This window comes from Brugia malayi (assembly GCF_000002995.4).
Source record: "Brugia malayi strain FR3 genome assembly, contig: Bm_v4_Chr1_scaffold_001, whole genome shotgun sequence".
Classification (NCBI taxonomy): domain Eukaryota; kingdom Metazoa; phylum Nematoda; class Chromadorea; order Rhabditida; family Onchocercidae; genus Brugia; species Brugia malayi.
The window spans coordinates 8,917,145-8,938,689 of record NW_025062475.1 but is presented as its reverse complement, the minus strand read 5'-3'; the positions used below and the strand labels follow the sequence as shown (position 1 = coordinate 8,938,689).

Here is a 21,545-nt window from a genome sequence, read left to right as displayed (position 1 = left end):
TATGGTTTTTCGTGATCAAACAAATATGTGATTATTTTATAATCCTCCCAAGGGCTCAGAAAGATTTTTTCATTCCTTGTGAGCTTGAGCCATTTGCCAATGTTTACTGGGAGCAGTTTGGATAGATTATACTAGGTGATGCTAAAAACGAGGCATTCGTGTCGGTAAATATTTGGTTATTATAAAATAAAACGGCGATAAAGATACCGCATAAGAGCCTTTCGAGAGATGCGAGGAATGAAAGACTTAGGAGACGGTCCAAGTATTAAGCTTGTCCACTGTGACACGCAAAAATAAGCCAAGAAATTGCTGTTGTCCATGTGGTACGATGTAAGGCACCATATAACAGATGATATGACCATCAGTTCCATCCCTGAAGCATCATCCCAAATAAAGTTTTTTCCGTAATGATTTCAGTTTATTATTTACTAGATAATATCCTAACAGTATTCCAGCAATATGAGGGCTAATTCAATATTGTAATTTAATATAAATAGTACGGTGATGCTGAAATATAGACAATAACGTATGATTCTATTTTATGCTGAATCAGTACTATATTCTGACCAGTATTAATTCAGTCAGACACAATCTAACCAAGGCTGATGTCGATCACTGTATAAGTAAGCTACTAATGATATTTGTTAGAAAAAACGATTACTTCTGTGTAGTCAGCATTAAATATGTTTGGTGTCATCCATACGAATTGCGTTGGAGGAAAGCTAAATTGTCTCGTTTTGATGACATTTAACACTGCAGAAACACTAATTGTCACCACAGATCATATCACCAGTCCTATCTTGTATGACATTTTCGTAATGATTGTGTGAAAGAAATTATGATTTTTTAGAGAAATTATTCCTTTTCCTTCTTTTCAACTCATTTTGATTTATGGAAACTTTGATTCATTTCCTAACAAAAATTAGGAAGAATCAACAAACCAAGTCCATGGTAAACAGTTATCATCGATGACAGTGTTGATAAACAACAAAGTTTCCACTAGTTATTGATGCAAGATCACTTGGATCTTCAACTTTCCAGATTGGGCGGTAATGTAACACGGCATTTCTGCTGGAATATATAATATGAGGTATGGTATATTTGGCCATAAAAACGCCAATAGAACTTGCGCCAATAAGAAAAAGTCGCTATCTAATCTGAAAATTGTTTTCATCTTAGCACACTGACTGATCTTAAATGCTTACTCAAATATTAGGTTAAACCTCTCAGTGCAGTTCCATGTCAATTCTTTTATTTCAAACTTATGGAAATTCTTTTAATAGGCATTTCAAATGAGACACACACATCTCTCAGCATTAAAATATACTTTTATACTTTTTCCTTTATTTCAACGCTTTCAACCCTTTTTAAATGAATAGGTGTTTCTCGACAATGTATTTAATTATACGTCTGTCTCAATAACTAGACAGCTCTTATCGCTTTCAATGATACTAATTCTTATTCTTAACATTATGATAATGTGGTGGAATATGTTCTCAGGCCAATTTAAAATGTGATGCATTCAAATTCCAAATTTATCCGTTTAATTTATATTGCAGCTGTAGACTTTTAGACTATTCTTTCGACTAATTAAAAATTTACTTAGAACTGCGTGAAATATGCCTAAATTTGTCTTTACACTACCTGTAATCTCCGAAAAAATCAGTTATTAGAAATGCTTGAACGTAATTCGCTTTTGGTGTAGAGAATAAGCACTAACGCCAAAAAATTTCTGAGCAACGTTTGCACTGTTTCTGTTGAAATCAGTTATACGCTATTAAAATACCACTCAGCAGAAAGAATGCATCCATGCTGAAGAAACTATTTGTCACTATTTGATGAAGAAAATTATTTTTAGTCTATATTCATCCAAAATTTTCAAATAACCCTGAAAGAGAAATTTTTTTTTTTTGATTTGTATATATCATTAGATTAACTCAAAATATTAAAAATTTTTTTAACTTACACAAAAAATTATAAATTTTTTTCGAAAAATTACAACTTACTGGAAATACAACTTTTTAATTTGTAACATGCACAGATATCAAATCTGAAGTATAGATAGACAAAATCTTTGTCCATCTATATTTCGAGCATAATCGAACTTACTTGGATTAAAATTAAAGAATGTGCTATGATTACCCATGCAATTGCAATAACGCGCCAACCAAATATGCATGTAATCACTTTCTTCTGCCCATTTGACTTATTCATTATTGTTTGAAAGGTTCGAATTCTTGAGAATGCCAAAAACACATCTAGGGCAAATGATCTGTAAAAAATTGAAAAAACATCAACATTTGAATTTAAATTGAAATTTTCATTTCGAGGGTTTTACTCATGCAACAGACTTAATATTGCATGCTTTGCAAGTAAACATAGCCCAACAGCTCAAATAGAAACAAACTTGTATTTCAGATTTCAGCTTTTGACCTGAGTTTCCGCAATTACAAAACGTTCCCTACTTGTAATTTATCCTGTAAACAAGTGACAGGTAAATATAAACCAACTACCGATGAATTACTTTGCAGATCTCCGTAAGCATTATAATATATTCGGATGCAGTCGCCTTTATTTCAACGGCAACTTGAAGACATTGCATGAAGTGATAATGCTGGAAAGTGATGGATGAAGCCAAGCCAGTAGTATTCTTAAACCATAATTTATGCAAAAGATTTCTTCATATAGGTTTTAAGATTTATTTAAATTAGGATTAAACTAAAAATGGCCTACCCAGTGATTACGATCCCTGCTTAATAAGAATTTTGAGCTTTCAGAAGTGATGTATGATTCATAGAAGAAATCATGCTGTTCTTGTATTGTGTTATGGTAGAATATGAAAGCATGTACCTCAAACTGATTTTGAAAGTTTTCAATACAGACTAAAAAACAATGTTTGACTTTTTTGACTTAAACTTTATGACATCATTTAATTACAATATTTATTCATCATTAAATTCAATTACTTCTTTTTTTGTTTTATTGAAACATTCAAGAAATCTCCATGCTGCACTTTATTTGTAAGGATAGATATCTCCTTCATTTTTCAAGCGAGACTATATGTGTTTCTTTAGGTAATTTCTGAATTTCTTAGTCTTTGAATTCCAAATCAACGAGCATTGTGAAGATTCATTCTTTCGATTATATTTTCGAACTATGTGTAAAATAAGTGAAAAACTCACTTAATGAAGTGAGATTGAGTTGTTCGGCGAGATCGATGAACACATTTATTTCATCGAAGGAATAAGATTTTAGATAACTAGCTTCTACTATTAAAATAAAAGAAAAAGTTAAGAATTGAATTAACTATCAAGATATCAGAGTGGTAGGCTTTTTATATGCAATTTGAAGAGAAAATAAAGTTTCCTTAACGAATTCTGAGAAAAGAAATTTAAAAGATATGTGAAAAAGAAAAGGAAATAAACTTTTTAGATAGTGCGAATGACATGGATTGCCCATTTCACTTTTTCACTAATTATTCATTAAAATTTGAAAAACAATATTTGGTAAGTAATGAGCAACAAGTATGTTGCTTTATTTTCTCTGCCAAAATGTAAAATTTTTTCTCGAAATTAAAAACAACTCTTCATTTGACGTGTTGTAAAGTTTCATTACCGTATGAAAGTTTTTCTTTTTTCTTGTTGTTTACTCTTTCAGATTATCTCCAAGTAAAACAGTTGCTGTCTTCTTTTCTCTTCAAAATACCAATTCTCTCGAAAAAAAAAGGCCTTTAGACATGAAGTTTAAAAATACTCGTCGTAGCAAAATCTCTTGCAAACTCATGCTATATGGTTAATTATAATTATATACTTAATTTTATCTCAGCTAATGAGACAAAAAAGGATCAAATTTATATCTACCATTGATATATTTTGCATTACACTGCGACGGTAACTTGTTTGATCGTTTAATTGACAGAAACTCAATTAATTGCAGTAACAAAGATTGCCGAAAAAAAAATATTTTCAAAATTTTATCAATACATCCTATAATTAGCAGCACTGCATAAGAATATAAAGCATACTGTAGATTTACGTTTGTTCACAGATAAATAATAATCTGATCTTATCTTTAATCTTATTTTTCAGACTTATTCATAAGTACATGAGTCCGCTACATTTATAGTTGAGTAAACTTTTACATTGGAGCCTTTCCCTTTGTTGCGCTTTTTATGAAAAAATAACGAAACTGATTTAAAATGCTATTTAAATTCACAGTTTTCTATCAATAGCAATTTATTTTACATTGATATTTTTTAGATGTGCTATGGAAAAACGACTTCTTCACTATTATATTTGTGATCGATAATATTCCTGAAACTGAAATGTATTCAAAATTTGGAACAATTTAGAAGTAGACGAATGAATTGTTATAAATGCAAGGAAATGAATGATTGACGATACCGAATATAAGAAGAGATATAAGAGAAGAGGACGATAATTACATGTAAGTACGGTGACGATACTCAGGTAACGATATTAAAATTATAACCAATCCTTTCGCAATCTTAAAAAGTTATTATCCCAGCACAAATATTAAATTTTGTTGTTGAGCAATCAAAACACCAGACACGAACATACTAATTGTTGCCTCTTTCGCTCCGAATCAAATAATGAATACTACAAGCCATTAAATATCTGTCGAATTAGGTATACGCTGCAGCAGAAGGTATTGAGTGGGTCATATACGTCCCGATATTTATGGTTCAAATAATTCCACCTCAGCCTTTAAAATCTTATTGGAAAGACTTGTTGACTTTAAATTCTGATATATTCTTATTGATCACCTGCTGGGTCTAAGTAAAACGTCGATGGAAAGTTATATTCGAGAAGTCGGGGCATTTTTGGGCGACTCTATCGCACAACGTCCATTGCATTTTGCAATACTTCCCATTTGTTCCTTCTGCATTTTTTTCATCCCCTTTCTCGATTCATTCAGTCAGCTTTTTCGGGAACCAAGCGCAATCGGTTCAAGCAAACTTTTCGTACCTCAAAACTCAGCAAGTGAACGCAACAAACATAAGTATATTTTTGAATTTTGAAATCTTGAAAATGAAAACTTAGAACTTCGGAGTTTAAAATTTATATTCCCTAAAAATGTGTGAAGTAATTTCTGACCACACCCTAATGAGAAAAAAGAGTTGAAAAATGTATTTCATCTTCAGAATCGAGAAAATATTTCCGCATGGAATATATTATTATGACCGTACATTTCTGTCGCCAAATTTGCGTATTCTCAATTTTGAAGTATTGTCTGGCTCAATTTACGAACCTCAATTTGTTGAATTTTATCGAAATGTCCGAAATAAATTGGAACTGTTAAGTGTGAGGATATCTTGTTTTATTCATAGCAAAAATTGATAGCCATGCAGTTATCTTCTGATGAGGAAAATTGAAGGTGAAGCATAATGACGGCATGATAAGTTATTCCAACCTTTGCTCGAAAGTACCAGAATATGAACGACATTGTTTTCCTGATTTATTCTTGTTGTCCTACACATATCTAACACTATCACAACCTGTTCAATATCCCATTTGGCACCTTCCCATATACAAGTTTGTTTACTGCTTAAATAATAAATAGGAATCTTCCCAAATTAATATCTCATATCATAAACCAATCAATAAAAGACAGTTTTTGAAAATTGTTAATAGAGTAGCAAAAGTTTATAAAGCTGTATTTCACAGTGAATTTTCAGCACATCTCAGACTATTTTCATGGGCACCACATATGGTGGCGTACATACCGCAAAACATTCCGGCGTCATTATTTCGGCTCGATGTGTTCGCATGATTTTCGATTTTCCACCACCTTATCATATCACAAAATTCGATGATATCTGGGACAGTTATGTGGAGCGTAGTTTGAAATACCCTTCAAATATAAAAATAACAAAGTGGAGCAGTAGCCAGTATGAACGGGATATGAAATTGATAGTAGAACGAACTAGAAGGTAGCTCAAATGAAATTTGTGCATTTCTTTTAAATTATCACTTAATTAATAATAAATTACAAATAAGTTTCAGATTGCTCCCACTCCTAGCATTTTGCTTGGTTTCTTTCTGTTGTTTGAGTTCATTCAAGTATGGCTATAATTTTCGTTTCATGTTGATTTCTTTCTATGGCGTCTTGTCCGCTGGTTGGCTTTAATATTATTTCAGTAAAATATGCTTTAATATTTCATTAATGATATTGAGAAAAGAACTTGAAAAGTCGTCATCAAGTGCATTTTCGCAAAAATTTTGCAAATGAATCATTGTATTTGCAAACAGTGTCGTGCATATTTTTGCATAAACTAAAATGCAATTTGTGTCAAAAGTTTTTTTAGGTTAAATTTTTTAAAATAGAAGCAAAGAGGTCATTCTTTTCTTCCAAAGACAAAATTTTATTTCTTTTTTTTTTGGAAAAGGATGAAAGTGATTTCGACATTGATTTTATACGCATCAACAAAGTTTAATTTTTATTTCCTTTAGTATTTCCTCTTTCAAAGCCTAAAAATTAAATTAAATTTAATTTTTAGCATGCGGACTAGTGACAGCTTTTGGTTTTCTCCATATCATTGGTATACACCTGGTGCAAGTTGCACTAGTCACACCATTTCTCGTCCTTTGTGAGCATTTTTTAATGTTAAAAAAAACTTCTAGTTTTTCTTAAATAAAATCTCTTATAATCTCTATCAATGAGGCTTGACAAATGATTTCTGAATGTTGAATCCTAAGAAATTCTTTCAAATTTAAGCAATCCCTGTTTTACTTACTGTAGCAATCGGCATTGACGATATGTTCATGATGCTTTCCATTTGGGAACATGCCATTTCTTCATCAACCAATGCTGGTATTGATCGTTGTGATCTGATACGAATAACCTTCCGGTTTGCTTTTCTCATTAAAAGTCTCGAAACAGACTGGATTAGATTATCATAAGCAACTAAACTAGCCATTCTTATGATGTTCCTGAAATATGGATTTGTGTTTCCTAATTTCTAGTGATTTGATACGTAATATTTTAGTTAGAAGATTTTTTCTGACTACAAAAAACAAAATTCCTGAATTAAAAAAAAAATGAACTTTGCCACTTTTATCCGTTTTTCGGTGAGATGTTTGAATATAACACGATTATGAATTTAATAGGAAAGTATTGCAGAGAAAGTATAGTATCGATGTTGTTGACAACAATAGACAATATACTTGTTTTCACTCTTGGTTCACTTTCGCCTATTCCAATCATTCGGACATTTTGTATTTATAGCGCTGTTTCACTTTTCGTCGTATTCTTATTTCAACTCACATTATTCGGCTCTCTACTTGCAACAAAAGCTCCAAATTCTCTTTGCAGTAGTTTAATTGGTTTCTCAACACAACAAAGCTATTCAGAATCGAGTGGAGGAACTCAATCATCCAGTATGCTTTAAATTTAAAAAGTTTATTGAAACAAATTGTTCTGGATGAATAAGAAATTGATTTCCAAAACATCACTTTTCCAATTAACTTGTTAAGATTAATCCACTTTCTAGTACAATCTGAACGTTCCCAATCGTCACTGCCATTGTTCTATGCGACAATTTTCAAAAACAAGTACTTCCTCACATTCATCTGCCTCACCTATATTATCTATCTAATTGGTTCAACCATCATTCTAAACAGAAAAATCGATATCGGCCTGCAACTTTCCTCACTTTTACCCTTTGATACAGGGTAAGCTTTTTTGAAATCTGCACTATAACATTCGAGATTTTCGGCGAAGATAATATGATATTCAGAAATAAGTAAGTTATGAAAAATGCGATAATTTGATGCAACATAAAATGATGGCTAGAAGGTTTCAGCACTTACAAATATTTGAGAATGTATGAAGAGTACTTTTCCGAATACAGTACACCACTGGAAATAGTTTTGCCAGATGAACTGGATTATTTTGATAGCCATTTGCAGTGGCGTCTATTTCGTGCTATTGCGATTCTCGAAAATACTAATTATACAATGAAACCAACTTTCTGGCTTCCAGTATTTCTAGATTTTTTGGGGTAATTTTCTGGATTTATTATTTCATATATTTCCATCTTCTGATATCTTTTCGTTCATTGGCTTAAATAATACTAATGGGAAAGATATAAAAGGCTGCAGCATAAAGTCTAGAATTCTAGGAATAGAAACAATACTGAACGATTTGTCGTCAATTCAACTTCGTTTCACGGAAACATGACACGTTTTCTGCAACATCCGGCATACAGGTTTTTGACTATTGAGATAACCAAAGTTTCTTGTTTTACATTAATCGTGATTAATTATTTTTCCTAAAATTGAAATTATTAATCAATCAAACCAAACAAGTTGCAACTTCGCTAAGAGCGTTTACAGCCAATTTAAAATTCGAATTTGAAAACTTTTTTTAATCCTTTGATATAGCACTTTGTTCACAATCACAATCAATATTTCAGACATTTTGCTGGGGATATAGTTTTTGAAGGCTTATTAATCAGATATAGTAGACTTCACATGCCACTTTTCAATATCACTCGTTTGAACAGGTAGACAGACCCTCACTTATGCATGATAAAGCGTAATTGATTAATATTTTGAAAAGAATTGGATGAAATTAGAATTGAATCTTTGAGGAGAAAGGCAATGCATTTGATAATGGACAAAGTGAAAATGGCCGAGAAGCATTACTCAATACGTTTTCTTACCTATCATGTAATGTATGATTTGGCAGAGCAAGATGATTTAGTACCACACTTACTCTTCACCAATGCTCTTTTAGCAGGTTCTATGTTAAGTGTTTTCTTCTTTTTAATTTCGACATTTTATAAGAACTTAGTATTTATCTTCGTGCTACAAGAATTATTTTGGCGCCACTGCTCAAATCAGATCATGACCCCACAAGCAACGTGAAGTGAGCAAGTATTTACCTCAAAATATCGATTGACAACGTCGATAAAGAACAAACTAACGACAGTACCCAGAAAGCTGTTTAATTTCGATGCATCATCCATCATTCCTCAGTTAGCTGCTATCAACAACTATTGAGTAATACTTGCAGGGATGGCTTCAATCTGCACTATCCTACTGTTAACGCCATCAATGATGAATTGTATCCTCATAACCTGGGCTACATTTAGCATCAATTTCGGTGTATTGGCATTGCTGAATGTTTGTGGAACTCATTTGGACATAATATCCACCATTGTTATACTTTTAAGTATAGGTTATTCCGTCGATTATTCTTCCCATATACTTGCACATTTCTATCATTTCAAACGCCATTCAAAAGATCCAATTGGTAATTAATCTTCTTAAGTCTTAAAACTTTTTAAAATTTTGTCGTGAATGCAAATAGACCAGTAAACCATGTTTGTCAATTAAACTTCAGGAGGTACTCTAAGTATCGTCTGCTGGCCAGTTGTTCAAGCATCGTTTTCTACGATAATTGGTGTGATATGTATATCGCCTGTTAAAGTCTGTTTACTTTTGTATTTTTTGATAACAGCAAATTTCTTTGTTTGTTTTTTTGTTAATGAAATATGTACAAAAGAGCAGGTAGTTGGACTACAGTCTCACTTCATATACTAGAATCAAGGAAGGAAGATTGCTTGCAACCTAGCAATAACTTCAATAAGGTTATTTCAGGGTTATATCGTCAGGACATTCACTCATGGCGTATTGTTTGTTTGCTGCATTGGTTTGTATCACAGTATTATGGTATTACCTGCTTTCCTCTCCATTAATACTTATGGGTATAAAATTTCATTTCATTCCAATTCATGTCCCTTTTATAGTAATTTATCTTTTGCTAAATGTGATAACTTTCTAAAAGGTTTTATTTTCAGGCCCAAATTGTTTTTTTTTTTTCGGCAACATCAATATGTTGTTGAAAGTAAATGCTAATTCATCTCACAATAAACAGTAAAACCATCAAACAATAATAAATTCATTTGCAAACAGTAGAGTATTAAGGCAGTTCTATTAATCGAATAATTAAAGCAGTGGAACAAATGATAAAATTTGACAAGTTGTAAAACATCATAAAACAAAGATAGTTGATGGGAAAGAGAAAGGGAGAGAAAGCAAGCCATTTTTTTTTAAGAGTCTAGCTGCAAGTAGGCTTTTAATATAGAATTAAAACTAAATGCAAGCAATATACAGTGGTCAGAAACACGAATAATGAACAAAAAAAAAAAAAAAAAAAAAACGAATGACTAACCTAGAAGCCTAAATGTTTCTAAAAAGATTGAAAAAAATAATAATCCTAGGAGTTTTAAATACTATAACATTTTTGTAAAAATTATGCAAAACTTTTTCATTATTTTGGGAGTTAAGATTATACGGCCTATTTATAAAGAAACAAAAAGTGGCATAGGCAGAAAAATGACACAAAGCTACGAGCGAGACAATATCAACAAATTATAATGCATCAAATGAAGAGAGATAAAGGGTTAAAATTCTAAGAAAAGGCTTTTAATGTAATGTATCAAATAAAAAGAAAAGTTCCAAATGAAGAAAAAGAAAAAGAACAGGTAGAATTCAAGCAGCTACCCTTTGAAATGTCCATAAATAAGTGTTCCAAAGAACAGGCACCGACTTACCTGGACGAAACTTAGGTTCATAACCACTTACGAGCCCTTTTGAGTGCAACTGTGACAATTCGGATTCGGTCCATGAATGTCGAGTAATGGTACCGTAACGAGCACGTTCTACTTCATCATTCCAAATTATTTTACCAATTTCGAGAGTCTGTTCACGAATTAATTCAGATCTAACAGCTTCCTAAAATAGGAAAAGCTATAAAAGCATAAATTTTGTCCAGCTCCACCGTATTTCAAAAGTCCGTATCTCGAGAAATTGAAATGTTATTTGAAAGGAGTGAATTAATTTTTCTGATTTCTAAAATAATGCTTTTAAGGTAATAACAAAAAGAAAAAGAAAATTAGTCTAAAGGTGCAAAAGGTTTTAGCTATACTAATGAAATAGAAATTCTCAAACATACCGAATCATTGCTATAATGAAATATGAGTTGAGTGTTTCCAGCATAGAGTGTTAACTGTTGGTTAAAGTTTGAAATATTGAAAAATCTTGCCAGTTCTTCCAGTGGGATTTTATCGGAAGTTAAGTTTGTGGTAAAATGGATCTAAAGTCGATATGTTAATGAATTGATAAGCCAGCTCTCTATTAAAAGTGAGAAAGAGTCAAAAACAAGTTTTTTAAAGCTTACTTGCACAAGCTCTCCAGATAAATGCATATTCATAATATTCAGGAAGGAGCTGCCAACTAGCAGTATCCTCAAAGCATTCAACTTTTCGTCTTCTTTCAAAGAGTGCCCAATCACCTCAAACTGGAATTTGAAATCACAATAAATACTACGAACAACATTCAAATGATATTAGATACATTTAATCATATAAAGAGAATGAAGAAAAAGCAAGACGACTTTTTTAGGTAGACTACAGCATGAACTTAATATACTAATATTTCAAACCACACCGTTCAGTCTGAAATACCAGCAGAATATACTGCCACTAGGTTTAACAAGGAATAAATCCGCAAAAAGAATTTTCAAGAATCTTTCAATCACATCCACAGCACTTTCTCTCAACCGTTTTACAAATCTATTCGATGAACGGTCACTAAAACAAAATAGAACAGGAAGAAATACACATAATTAATCAATATTGAAATATGAAGCAGATCAAAATACTGCTGTGCCTATACAAAATCTGTCTAAATGTTTTGATAGTGGCAAAAGCCAATTTTAAAGCCTTATCATAGTTTAAATATCACATGGCCCACACCAAATTCCTCTAACAATGCACCCATATAACGACACAACAGATGTTAAGAGTTGACAGTCCAAATAATCCAAATCACTGATAGATATAACCTAAATGAAGTTGCACTTTTAAAGATATGAATATGTTTTAGTGATGATTTAGTCAAGTGTGCTATAAGCATTACACACATACCTTATCTGATGGGCGCTTTATAAATGTCAATCCGCGAAAACCAAGTGAGTCGCTGGAGCTGTATGACGGTTTATCGAAGAGGACGAAAAGTGGAGGATGAGAAAATGGTAGGAGTACAGGTGGTGTGGCAGTAAGAAACTGCTTGAAATGCTTCACCTTGTGAATCAGTGAGCAAAATGATGAAGAGAGAACGTGAGTGGCGGTAATTGTACATAGGCTATCAGGTAGTTGCAGCAACTTCTTAAGACCGTCATTTTGGATGGGATTCGGTGTAGAAGGGAGCGCTTGTGAAAGAGAAAATCCACACATTTCCATCCATTTTTCGAGATCTGGAAATTTTCAATTAATCGAAAGCGATTCAATTATAAAAATCCCAGTACTTATATTTTTTAGTTGCTAAGCTCAATTTATTGTTCAAATCTACCATATCTTCAATCATTTAAACTAAAACTATTTGATAATAGTTATTCATCAGAAATAGATTGCTTGCTATGGAGAGCAGGAAATCAGAAATAGGATTCGGGTAGCAATCGTTACCAACTGGGAAATGTCGCAGCAAATTCGATTCAGTTGGTATTGCACGAAAAGGATCACTTTCATATTCAGGAGCAAAAATATCCACTGGTGAAGTGACATAGGAAATGGAAATGGACATGAAACGTCCCACAAATGTATCATATGGCCGTGCTTCTGGTCCCAGAATTACAATGCCAGTAAGCGGATCATCGAATTGATGACGATAACCAAGTGGGAAATAGAAACTATCATTACTATCCACAATAGTTGCACCAAGAGGGTTACGAATAATTTCCTTCACCATAGTACCATCCGATGCAAATATGAAACGAACAGAACCATCAATATCCACAAACAAAGCATGATATTTATCACCGTGGTAGAAAGCAAATGGGACATCTCGGTCATCATATAAAATAGTTGATGGTGTTTCGTTTGTTCTGTAAATTAATAATTGGTTCTGTTCTGATCTTGGGATGAAATTGACTGATTTGTAGAAAAAGTTTTTTATGCGAATCAAACGATCATAATCATCTTTTCTTTAATAAGTAGAATATAATTATAGGATGAATAATAATGTCGTGGAACTCTAAAATATTATATAAGAGTAGAAAATAAGGGTAAGAAATATGTTCCACAAATCTTTCGCAAAATAGGTTTAGGCTGTAAACATTTCATATGTTGTTTATACGGTATCAGCTCCTTATTTAGTTGACCTCATTGTTACGTCGTCACTAATTGTAAATCATCTTTGAATCTACGAGTCAACTTTTGCTCATATAACCTCTTTTGCGGCTTGTCAACTAGTAATTAGATTTGATTTTAAATCAGGCAACAACTCGCTCTTTGCTAGACTGATTTCACTTTCGGCAAGTCAACTTCTTATTGTGTACTTTGTTTATGTATACTGCTTGCTATATAAGGAGGTCACTCATGTTCAATTAGAGTGTATGTTTTTTACCAAAAACCAGGAAGATTCATCCAAGAAGCAGTTCGACCACAAATAGGGATTTCTACTACTTGACCTCAATTCTTATCTGTAAAATTTATTGTACTATTATTCTTGTTGAGAATTATTATATTCCTGTGTTATCGCACATATTAAATCCTACAGCCAACAATCTCCCCGAGATCAGTAAACCTCTCCCAAAATAATTTTTAAATCTTCACCGAAAAAGTGTTAAATGAGAATTTTTAAATAAATGAATCTTCAGTTTCAGAAACAATCTCTTTTGATTCGCAAATGATGCAGAAGCACCGAAACTTACGAGACGAAATGTGTCAAGAGATATGGTCGATCAGGTATTGCATAAAAGAAGCGCTGGAATTGCTCGTCACCCACTCTTCTCCAAATTATACGTGAACGATCGTCATAACCGTATTCAACATCCATCAAGCCTCGCTGATAGATACGATGCACTCGACCATACACATCGTATTCGAAATACACTTTACCACGACTTCGCGTCCAACCATTCGCATTCACCGTATAGTCTACCTTCAACGATTATTCGAATTTATTATGACTCTACAGAGTACGCAAAACTTCAGCTTTCATTAATTCATAAATAACAGACCTGATCTACATTTTTCAACTTTCCATTGGAAAATAATATTTTTGCATCATTAATAGCTTTTAGACGTCCATCTAAATCGTAATGAAGTGTCCATCGAAGATCATCTGCTTCACCAATTGTATACTGTACCAACTGCAGCATTGATGTGATTAAATTTTATTTATAATATTTGAAAAATTAAAAACCATTAAAAATTCGAAAGGACACAAAAGTTCCATATGATAAAAAAATAACTAAAATTATGCAATCACTACCTGTCCATCCGTGTTGAATGTTCGTTTTTCGGTTGGCCGCTTCTCCCCAATAATGGTCCAGTCAACGGCTTCAACCCAACCAAGAGAATGTCTTGTCACCCTCATCTCCACAACTTTCAGCTCGTTAATTATCAACGTTCGCATGATTTCCTCATTCGCACTATTACAGGAAATTTCCATCACTAACTGGAAGTATTTTCTGATCAAGGAAGTCCCTTTAACTCCAAAAAATTCTTTAATATATTCATATTCCAATATTCATTTTGCGCAAAGATCGATATTTTGCATAAATACCCACATTATAACTTTGAAAGAGCGCAAATCTGAATAAATTACCGTTTCACCCATTATTCTACGTGTGCACAAGTCATATAAGAAGACAAAATTATTGAGTTTTGTTAAGCGCCCTTGTCGAGAATCATATTGATATTTTTGTGGTTGCAAACGCATAGCATTATAAATAATTGTTATTGTTATTAATCGGAAAAAATCATCATATTCGTACAAAAACTCAACGAAACTTTCGCCAAAACGACTGCAAGAAATTTTATCAAATCATCACAAAAACAGACTTTGCATCAAAAAAGAAAAGCAGTAGATTTAACATTCCGAATGACGGGTACAGAATACCACTCCGGATAATGGCTAAACGATAAGAAGTTTTCATGCAGTACTTTTACTATTTGTTTTATGAAAAATTAGCATTCCTAAACCTCTCATGTTATTTAGTTAGTAGAAAATGAGTAATAACAACCGATTTGAATGGGTGACAACCATATGCGCTTCACGAACAATAGACTGTATCACACCTTGCCACTTATATGTTCTCTTCAGGAAACTGTTGCTAACTTCCTGCAAGTGGAATAGAAGTCACACCAAAATTTAAATATTTGAAGAAGTGTCACGGAGAGAATGAATTTTTCTTCCCAAAATTTGTTCTCTCTCTCTCTCTCTCTATATATATATATATATATTTCTTGATTTCATTAAGAAATGTTGGTTATCGAAATTACATTAATTCAAAATCCTGAAGGCAACCTGCAAATTTCCATTTGGTCCTCCATATTTGAAGAAGGTATTTTCGGCATCTGAAGTTATTTGTATCACTCTTCCATATATATCACGTGTCACAGTTAATGAATGCAAAAGATCCGGCGTCCGATAATCCAGCAACCATCCGTCATCGCTCAGACAAGCGACGTAAGATGCATTGGAAAATAAAACGGTACGCTGTCGACAAACTCGATCAAAGACAGCATATTGCATGAAGTGATGCACGATACCAGCTGGGGTTTTCAGAAAAGTGATACCGCCAACACGATCCGTACGCCAGCGATATTTTTCTCCAGATGGCATTTGTACAATTGAAGGAATTAACTGGTTTTCCTTCTGATAAAAGAATTTCCTACAAATTTTCATCATGTTATGATCGTAGGTTTTAGAAATTTTCCAGTACCAATTCAAAACTTGCGAATGAAAAAATCTAAGTTAATGAGGAAAAGTTACCGCTCAAGGTAGCTGGCACCTCCTGTCATTGCCGATATCAGGATAATTCGATTTAATCGATCGTATTCAAAAACAATAGTTAAAGCTCCCCAAGCTATTTGACTTGGCCTTCCCAACGAATCATGCATAATTTTCATAGCATCTATATGAGGTTGTTCACGTGGTGTCAGTGGAATAAAAGAGGTAATTTGACCAGCATCGTTATACTGGACAGTGAGTACTTCTTCATCAAGGCTATTCCGTACAGTATCTTGTCTGTTATCACAGTCGTATTCAATTGTGAACACATTACGTCCATTGATCTGAAATTTTGAAAAGATGCTAATTTATTGGATATGTACAGAACTTCTTCATATGCAATAATAGAAAGTGAGGATAGACCGAATCTCGAGATGACTTTGAGAATTAGAAATAGACGAGCCATTCAAAGTCTTTTTCCACTTTTGTTCTTGCCGATACAGTCACAAAGACAAACTGATAAAAAATTTACTAAAATCTTTGTGAATAGAATTGTGAAAGCGATTTCTGCGACAAAGAGTAAGCAAAATTCTGTACCAAAGCATTAGAAATGAAACATATGAAAAGTTACATCAAGTATGCTACTGATAAGTTCAAGTTGGAATTCAACAAGCTTTCTTGAGCTCAAACATGCAATAAATCATTATGAAAAAAAGCACTGTGAATGTCATCAGTTATTGAAAATCAGTTTGTTGAAATGAAGTCGTTAAAGAGAGAAGTTAATAAAATGAAGACACTCGATGTATGAGTAGAGCATGAAGCCAGCACTGCACACCCTAACTCATACCCTCGGTCTCTTTCCGACCTGCTGAACACGACGCCACTTCTCCGGATCACGTCTACCGGATTCCTTGCGACGTATGTAGCCACGCCATTCAAAGCGCAAATTTAGTTCACGTCTTGGAGGGTCTGTAGCTTCCGGAAGAGTTATCTTCCGCTTCAAAATTACCGTTTCATGCGGTTCTAATAGAGGATGCGTTACACCATCGAAATGGGTTCGAGCGCCAAAGGCGACAATTGACAGACCTTCATCGAGCACCGTTACTTGTTGATCCTGCGTACCTTAAAGATTTTCTTAGTATTAGATGACTGAAGATATCATTGAAATCTCTCAAACTGTTGAAAAAAATTTCCCTAAGAACTACTCAAATGCTGTCTCACTTACCTCTATCATTCTCTCGTCGTAACAAGAAATTCTCTTCCAAAATTGTCACTCAACCATCAAATTCTACTCATTTTTTAAAAAAATTCACCCCTCACACTTGTCAATTTTTTTTGAAAATTTTTTATATATTTCTAAATTCTCATCGTCTCTTAACTCTTAACTGCTTTTCTTAAATTCTCACCTTCTTCTGTGAATTTCCTATTTGAAAATTTGTAAACCGTATATGGTTCATTATTTCTTGCCACTGTTGTTACTAAATTGCTATATATAACGTCACGTCTTACTACTGAATAATAGATTCCGGCTGGATTCAACAGTGCCTTAGCACGCCCAAATTCGTCATATTCAAAGCACCAATTTCGATTAAGTATTTCACGACAGCGAAGAAGATGACCAGGAAAGTACGAGAATTTGGTACTTTCTGGAAGATTAAATATACGTAAAAAATAATCATAAAATGCAAAAAACTTTGAAATACCAATATATCAATAAATGAATGAATGAATGAAGAAACTAAAAAATACAACCCACCACCACTGGGAAATGTAATCATTGATAGTGTTCCATCAAACTGATCAAAATTCAATACTGTTTCAAGTCCTGTTGCTGTCTCCAGTAGAGTTTTTCCATCATCTGTTTGATGAACTCGCAAAATATGTCCACCAGTACCAGTTATTTGCGACAAACGACCAAGACTGTAATGATTACAGAAAAATCATTTCCTAAATCATGAAAAATGCAAAACTTGAAGGAAAGGCTTACCGTGTGTCAACGTCGTATGTGAAAGTGAATATAGTGTCGCCAGTAAGAAGATTAACAGTGCTCATATGGAGACCGGCCTTGTTAAATATGTAAATTTCTTTAGTATGAGGACTATGGATACGGTATTGCCGAGTTATTTCATCATACATTGCAGTAGGTTTTTGAAGTTTTTTAATTTTAAAATTGCCCTAAAACAGAACATTTCAAATTCAAATATTGATTAAATCCAGGTATAATGAATGTAAGTACGTAAAAATATTGCAACAGTTTGGCTATTTAGGGTTCCAAATCAGTGTTTAAATGTGATATTCAGCAATGAAATGTTTCTATTAGTTATAGTAACACAACTATTACTCAATCGTCGTAATGCTACAGCATCAGCATAAAAGTTTCAATGTTTTAGGAAACTATGCCTTATCAGCTATATACACCATTCCATTTGAATCAACAGCCACAGCCGATGGAGAATGAAGAAAAGCAGAAGTTGCAACAGTTGAATGAAGATCTTCACATGGACAATTTGTACGATCACAGTCACATTTGCTCAACTTTCCAGCTACTACTTTTGAACGATTATCTGGATAGATAGCTCGAATCTGAAAACATCACTAATCTCAAACATCACTCTTCCCAGACTATCACTGCAATGTCAATAATGTCATTAAGGGGTATCCAATATACAATATTAACGAATTTTCCTTTCTCGATATGCTCCAATTCAACCTTTATATTTTTTAATTAAAAACGTCAAAAAATGCCCATTTCAATTAAGGTTATCACAATTAAAGACCAAACCTGATTGATTTTTTTGTTGTTTGTTTCGACAATGTATATAGTAGAATCTGGTGCTACAGCAATGGACCGTGCTTCTGTTAGTGGTCGTTGTGGTAACAAATCACCTGCTAGTGTTTTCATCTGCTCGCATTCAGTAAGTGTTCCAGCTATCAGTGTGCCCATACCAGTATCCAGTGATATACGATATATCACATTTGTATCAAGTATGTAGAGTCTATTATTTAGCATATCCACGGCAAGTGATGTCGGCCAAACCTTACACTCATTTATATTTATATATTGAAAATAATGATAAATAAAAGTTGTTTAGTTTTGAATTCTGAGGAATTTTTACTAATGAGAAGGATGAAAAAATTGGAAAGCAGATAGTAATAAGGATATGTTGAAGATTTTGCTTAAGCCAATGTCTGCCAAAGTCATTTGAAGAAACAACAAAGCTATAACTTACAGTAATGATATCTGACAAATTCGTATAATCAACTATACATGGACGTGGTCCATTCTCACGTTCTTCAATCAACGTATTGATTAGTCTCTCTCGATCTACAATCCTATAAACTGCATTACATTATTTCAGTAAATTAAATTTTTGAAATTCCAATTAGAAATTCCATCCTACAGTTTGATGCACTGCATGGATTTTGTAGAAAAATGAAATATTACTATTGAAAAAACCACAATGCTTAAAAGTATAATATTTCACATCATACCTTATACGTCTACTATCAGCGATATATAAATTTCCATATTCGTCAAAAGCAATGCCTTTGGGGAAGGTAAGCTGAGACAAATCTGCGGCCCCACCATCACCACAACGTTCACTTGAACTGGGACATATACTTCCATCACCAACCACCACGTCGTAATTTGTTGTTAGATCTGTTGTACTATCTATATCTTTATTTACTTGCCATATCTGAGCATGTATCGGTAACGAAATAAAAAGAGAATCAGTCAGCGGATCGATAGCCAAGTAATAAGGATGTGCTGTATCCGATATGCTGTAATATTATTCAATCAAATCACAAATGGAAATACAATTAGAATTATTCATGATGATCCAAGGAATTTGAAAACACATATCAAGGATATTTAAACGCGATTCTCTCTCCTCCGTTCTGCTACCTAATTTAGACTTAACATTAAACTAATTTGGAAAATTCGCACAAATTCAATAAAAAAGCAAAAGGAAGGGAAACCTGAGCTCCAACAAAGAAATAAGCATTCCGCTGGGTGTCAAACGACGTATTAAATTGTAATCACCAATGTACAATGAACCATCACTTCCCACACATAACGCATCAGGACGGAAAAGACGTGCATCACTATAAATGCTAATTATCAGCGCATTATCTCATTAGTAATTTAAGAAATACTTTTACATAAACAAAAAAATTACTTTTTAATTCATATTTCACAATGGAATATGTAAAATATAATACAGAAGTAACTTTTATTGTGTGAACTTTAGGAGGATAAGAAGTAGAAATACTTTGCAAGTGCATCACAAAATGGGCAGTTAACGGGACGTTGTTGGTCATTACCAACTACTGTTATTAATAACGGAGCAGCTTCATCCAAAAACACTTTTACACCATCACCTTTCTCCAGTACATCTATAAACAACAATTTATACTCAGAAGATAAGATGACAACAAACTTTAGACAAAGCAATGAAGTGGACTGATCAGTTGTCCAGCATATGGACACAAGTAAGAGAAATGATTAAAAATACATACTGTGTATGATATCGTAATGATGGTGGATGCTCAATGACCAACCGCCTAACATAAAACGGTTAGCACGATGTCCTTCCAGTTTCACAAGGCGATGAATCCAAGCAATGCTTCTGCTGCAGCCTTCATATTCGTATCCAACCGATACTACGAGTAAAGTTATTTTTAAAAGATAATATTTTTAAGGAAATTTTTTCGAAAATATTTAAGTTTAAACTACAAGTTTGTAAGGTTACCCTTAGCATTAACCAATCCGTTTACAGTCTGAGTGTAAACATTCGTCTGCTCCCACGAATAAGTGTATGTTAAATTCGGCATGGCCGAAAAAACTGTGTGAAAATGATTGCCAGCAACATTGACAGATAGATGGACCAAACGAATTTCTTCCGGAATGCGACTTGGAAGTAACTCGATAAGCAACGTACTGTGATAGCCATCAGCAAATGAACTATCATATACGAGATATACTTCATTCGTGGTAGGTATCTTAAAAGCAAATGGATCGAATTTCGGAAGGGGAACTAAAGACGAGATTATATGAAGTTACGAATTAGTCTTCAAATTATGGAAGAAAATGTTATGCACAATTCACGAGACGAGAACCTTACCTGAATGGAATCGAAGGATTTTCCGGAGTCAGCTAGCAGTTGAACACTGTATGATGAAGAGGTAAGTTTCCCGGAATACTGGTTTGTATGCCACGATGCGAATATGACAGGAGCTAAGCGATTGATAGCGTGATAATGTCGGCACTTTTCACTGATTCCCAGTCGTTCATTTACAATTACCGCCTTTAATCCGGCCAAAACTATTACTATTTAAAGCTAATTTGAGAGAACGAAATTCAAATGCATCAAACTAAGAATCTTTCTTTTATATATGAATGTATGCTTAGTCCTTTGAACATATCAGGTCACACTAACTTTGCAGTTTCTTTATTAATAGCAATGTATGTGTCCTCCATAAAACGTTCGCCAGATACATGAAATCATCACTTACTCTGCTACTTTCCTAATGATTTCTAAGCGGATGAATGAATGAAAGAGTCCAGCAAAAGACCCTTTTAATTATTCGTGTGTGCCTGCGACTTTACGCCTCAGTTCCAATTTGATTGGAAATAATGAATAATGTAGTTTGTGAAGTAAAATGCTATCTATGTTGAAGCATATAATGACAATAAAGTAATGAAAAGAGAAAACAACCTTCGTATGTGATCAAAAAGATGAGAGAAATGGAAGGAAGATAATTATAAGACAATTA

At 33.3% G+C, this 21,545-nt stretch overlaps 3 protein-coding genes across 5 annotated transcripts in view; 1 reads left to right on the top strand and 2 right to left on the bottom strand.

Moving 5' to 3' along the window:
• Window positions 1-4,810: 4,810 nt before the first annotated feature.
• Window positions 4,811-9,884, top strand: Bma-ptr-9 (Uncharacterized protein; the record flags this gene model as incomplete). Of its 2 annotated transcripts, XM_043077199.1 has the most annotated exons (16): window positions 4,811-5,022; window positions 5,165-5,324; window positions 5,398-5,555; window positions 5,699-5,953; window positions 6,521-6,588; window positions 6,739-6,871; window positions 7,144-7,400; window positions 7,514-7,694; window positions 7,826-8,023; window positions 8,144-8,230; window positions 8,438-8,527; window positions 8,615-8,763; window positions 9,040-9,204; window positions 9,370-9,455; window positions 9,627-9,733; window positions 9,827-9,884. In XM_043077199.1, 16 exons carry the CDS (start codon window positions 4,811-4,813, stop codon window positions 9,882-9,884), a joined length of 2,364 nt encoding a protein of 787 aa, XP_042933133.1. The 2 variants fall into 2 exon arrangements, with proteins under 2 accessions (XP_042933133.1, XP_042933134.1); XM_043077200.1 differs by lacking the exon at window positions 8,438-8,527.
• Bm654 (Uncharacterized protein) lies at window positions 6,734-6,940 on the bottom strand (the record flags this gene model as incomplete). Its single annotated transcript, XM_001900559.1, has 1 exon — window positions 6,734-6,940. One exon carries the CDS (start codon window positions 6,938-6,940, stop codon window positions 6,734-6,736), a length of 207 nt encoding a protein of 68 aa, XP_001900594.1.
• Window positions 9,885-10,520: 636 nt separating the features above from the next.
• The window catches only part of Bma-ten-1 (Uncharacterized protein), a gene marked incomplete at both ends in the record, with an annotated part of 28,067 nt that continues 17,042 nt past the window's right edge, over window positions 10,521-21,545 (bottom strand). Inside the window, 25 exons of one of the 2 annotated variants that reach the window (XM_043077197.1) lie at window positions 10,521-10,763; window positions 10,984-11,124; window positions 11,209-11,328; window positions 11,957-12,285; window positions 12,494-12,912; window positions 13,741-13,970; window positions 14,050-14,181; window positions 14,304-14,489; window positions 14,640-14,838; window positions 15,058-15,155; window positions 15,342-15,708; window positions 15,810-16,111; window positions 16,615-16,889; window positions 17,174-17,413; window positions 17,524-17,687; window positions 17,755-17,942; window positions 18,168-18,350; window positions 18,550-18,804; window positions 18,998-19,100; window positions 19,260-19,550; window positions 19,749-19,874; window positions 20,042-20,165; window positions 20,289-20,432; window positions 20,522-20,771; window positions 20,894-21,076. In XM_043077197.1, coding sequence (XP_042933131.1) covers window positions 10,521-10,763; window positions 10,984-11,124; window positions 11,209-11,328; window positions 11,957-12,285; window positions 12,494-12,912; window positions 13,741-13,970; window positions 14,050-14,181; window positions 14,304-14,489; window positions 14,640-14,838; window positions 15,058-15,155; window positions 15,342-15,708; window positions 15,810-16,111; window positions 16,615-16,889; window positions 17,174-17,413; window positions 17,524-17,687; window positions 17,755-17,942; window positions 18,168-18,350; window positions 18,550-18,804; window positions 18,998-19,100; window positions 19,260-19,550; window positions 19,749-19,874; window positions 20,042-20,165; window positions 20,289-20,432; window positions 20,522-20,771; window positions 20,894-21,076 — 5,292 coding nt within the window. The remainder of the gene's footprint in view (window positions 10,764-10,983; window positions 11,125-11,208; window positions 11,329-11,956; window positions 12,286-12,493; window positions 12,913-13,740; window positions 13,971-14,049; window positions 14,182-14,303; window positions 14,490-14,639; window positions 14,839-15,057; window positions 15,156-15,341; window positions 15,709-15,809; window positions 16,112-16,614; window positions 16,890-17,173; window positions 17,414-17,523; window positions 17,688-17,754; window positions 17,943-18,167; window positions 18,351-18,549; window positions 18,805-18,997; window positions 19,101-19,259; window positions 19,551-19,748; window positions 19,875-20,041; window positions 20,166-20,288; window positions 20,433-20,521; window positions 20,772-20,893; window positions 21,077-21,545) is intronic. The other variant, XM_043077198.1, reaches the window with a different exon arrangement.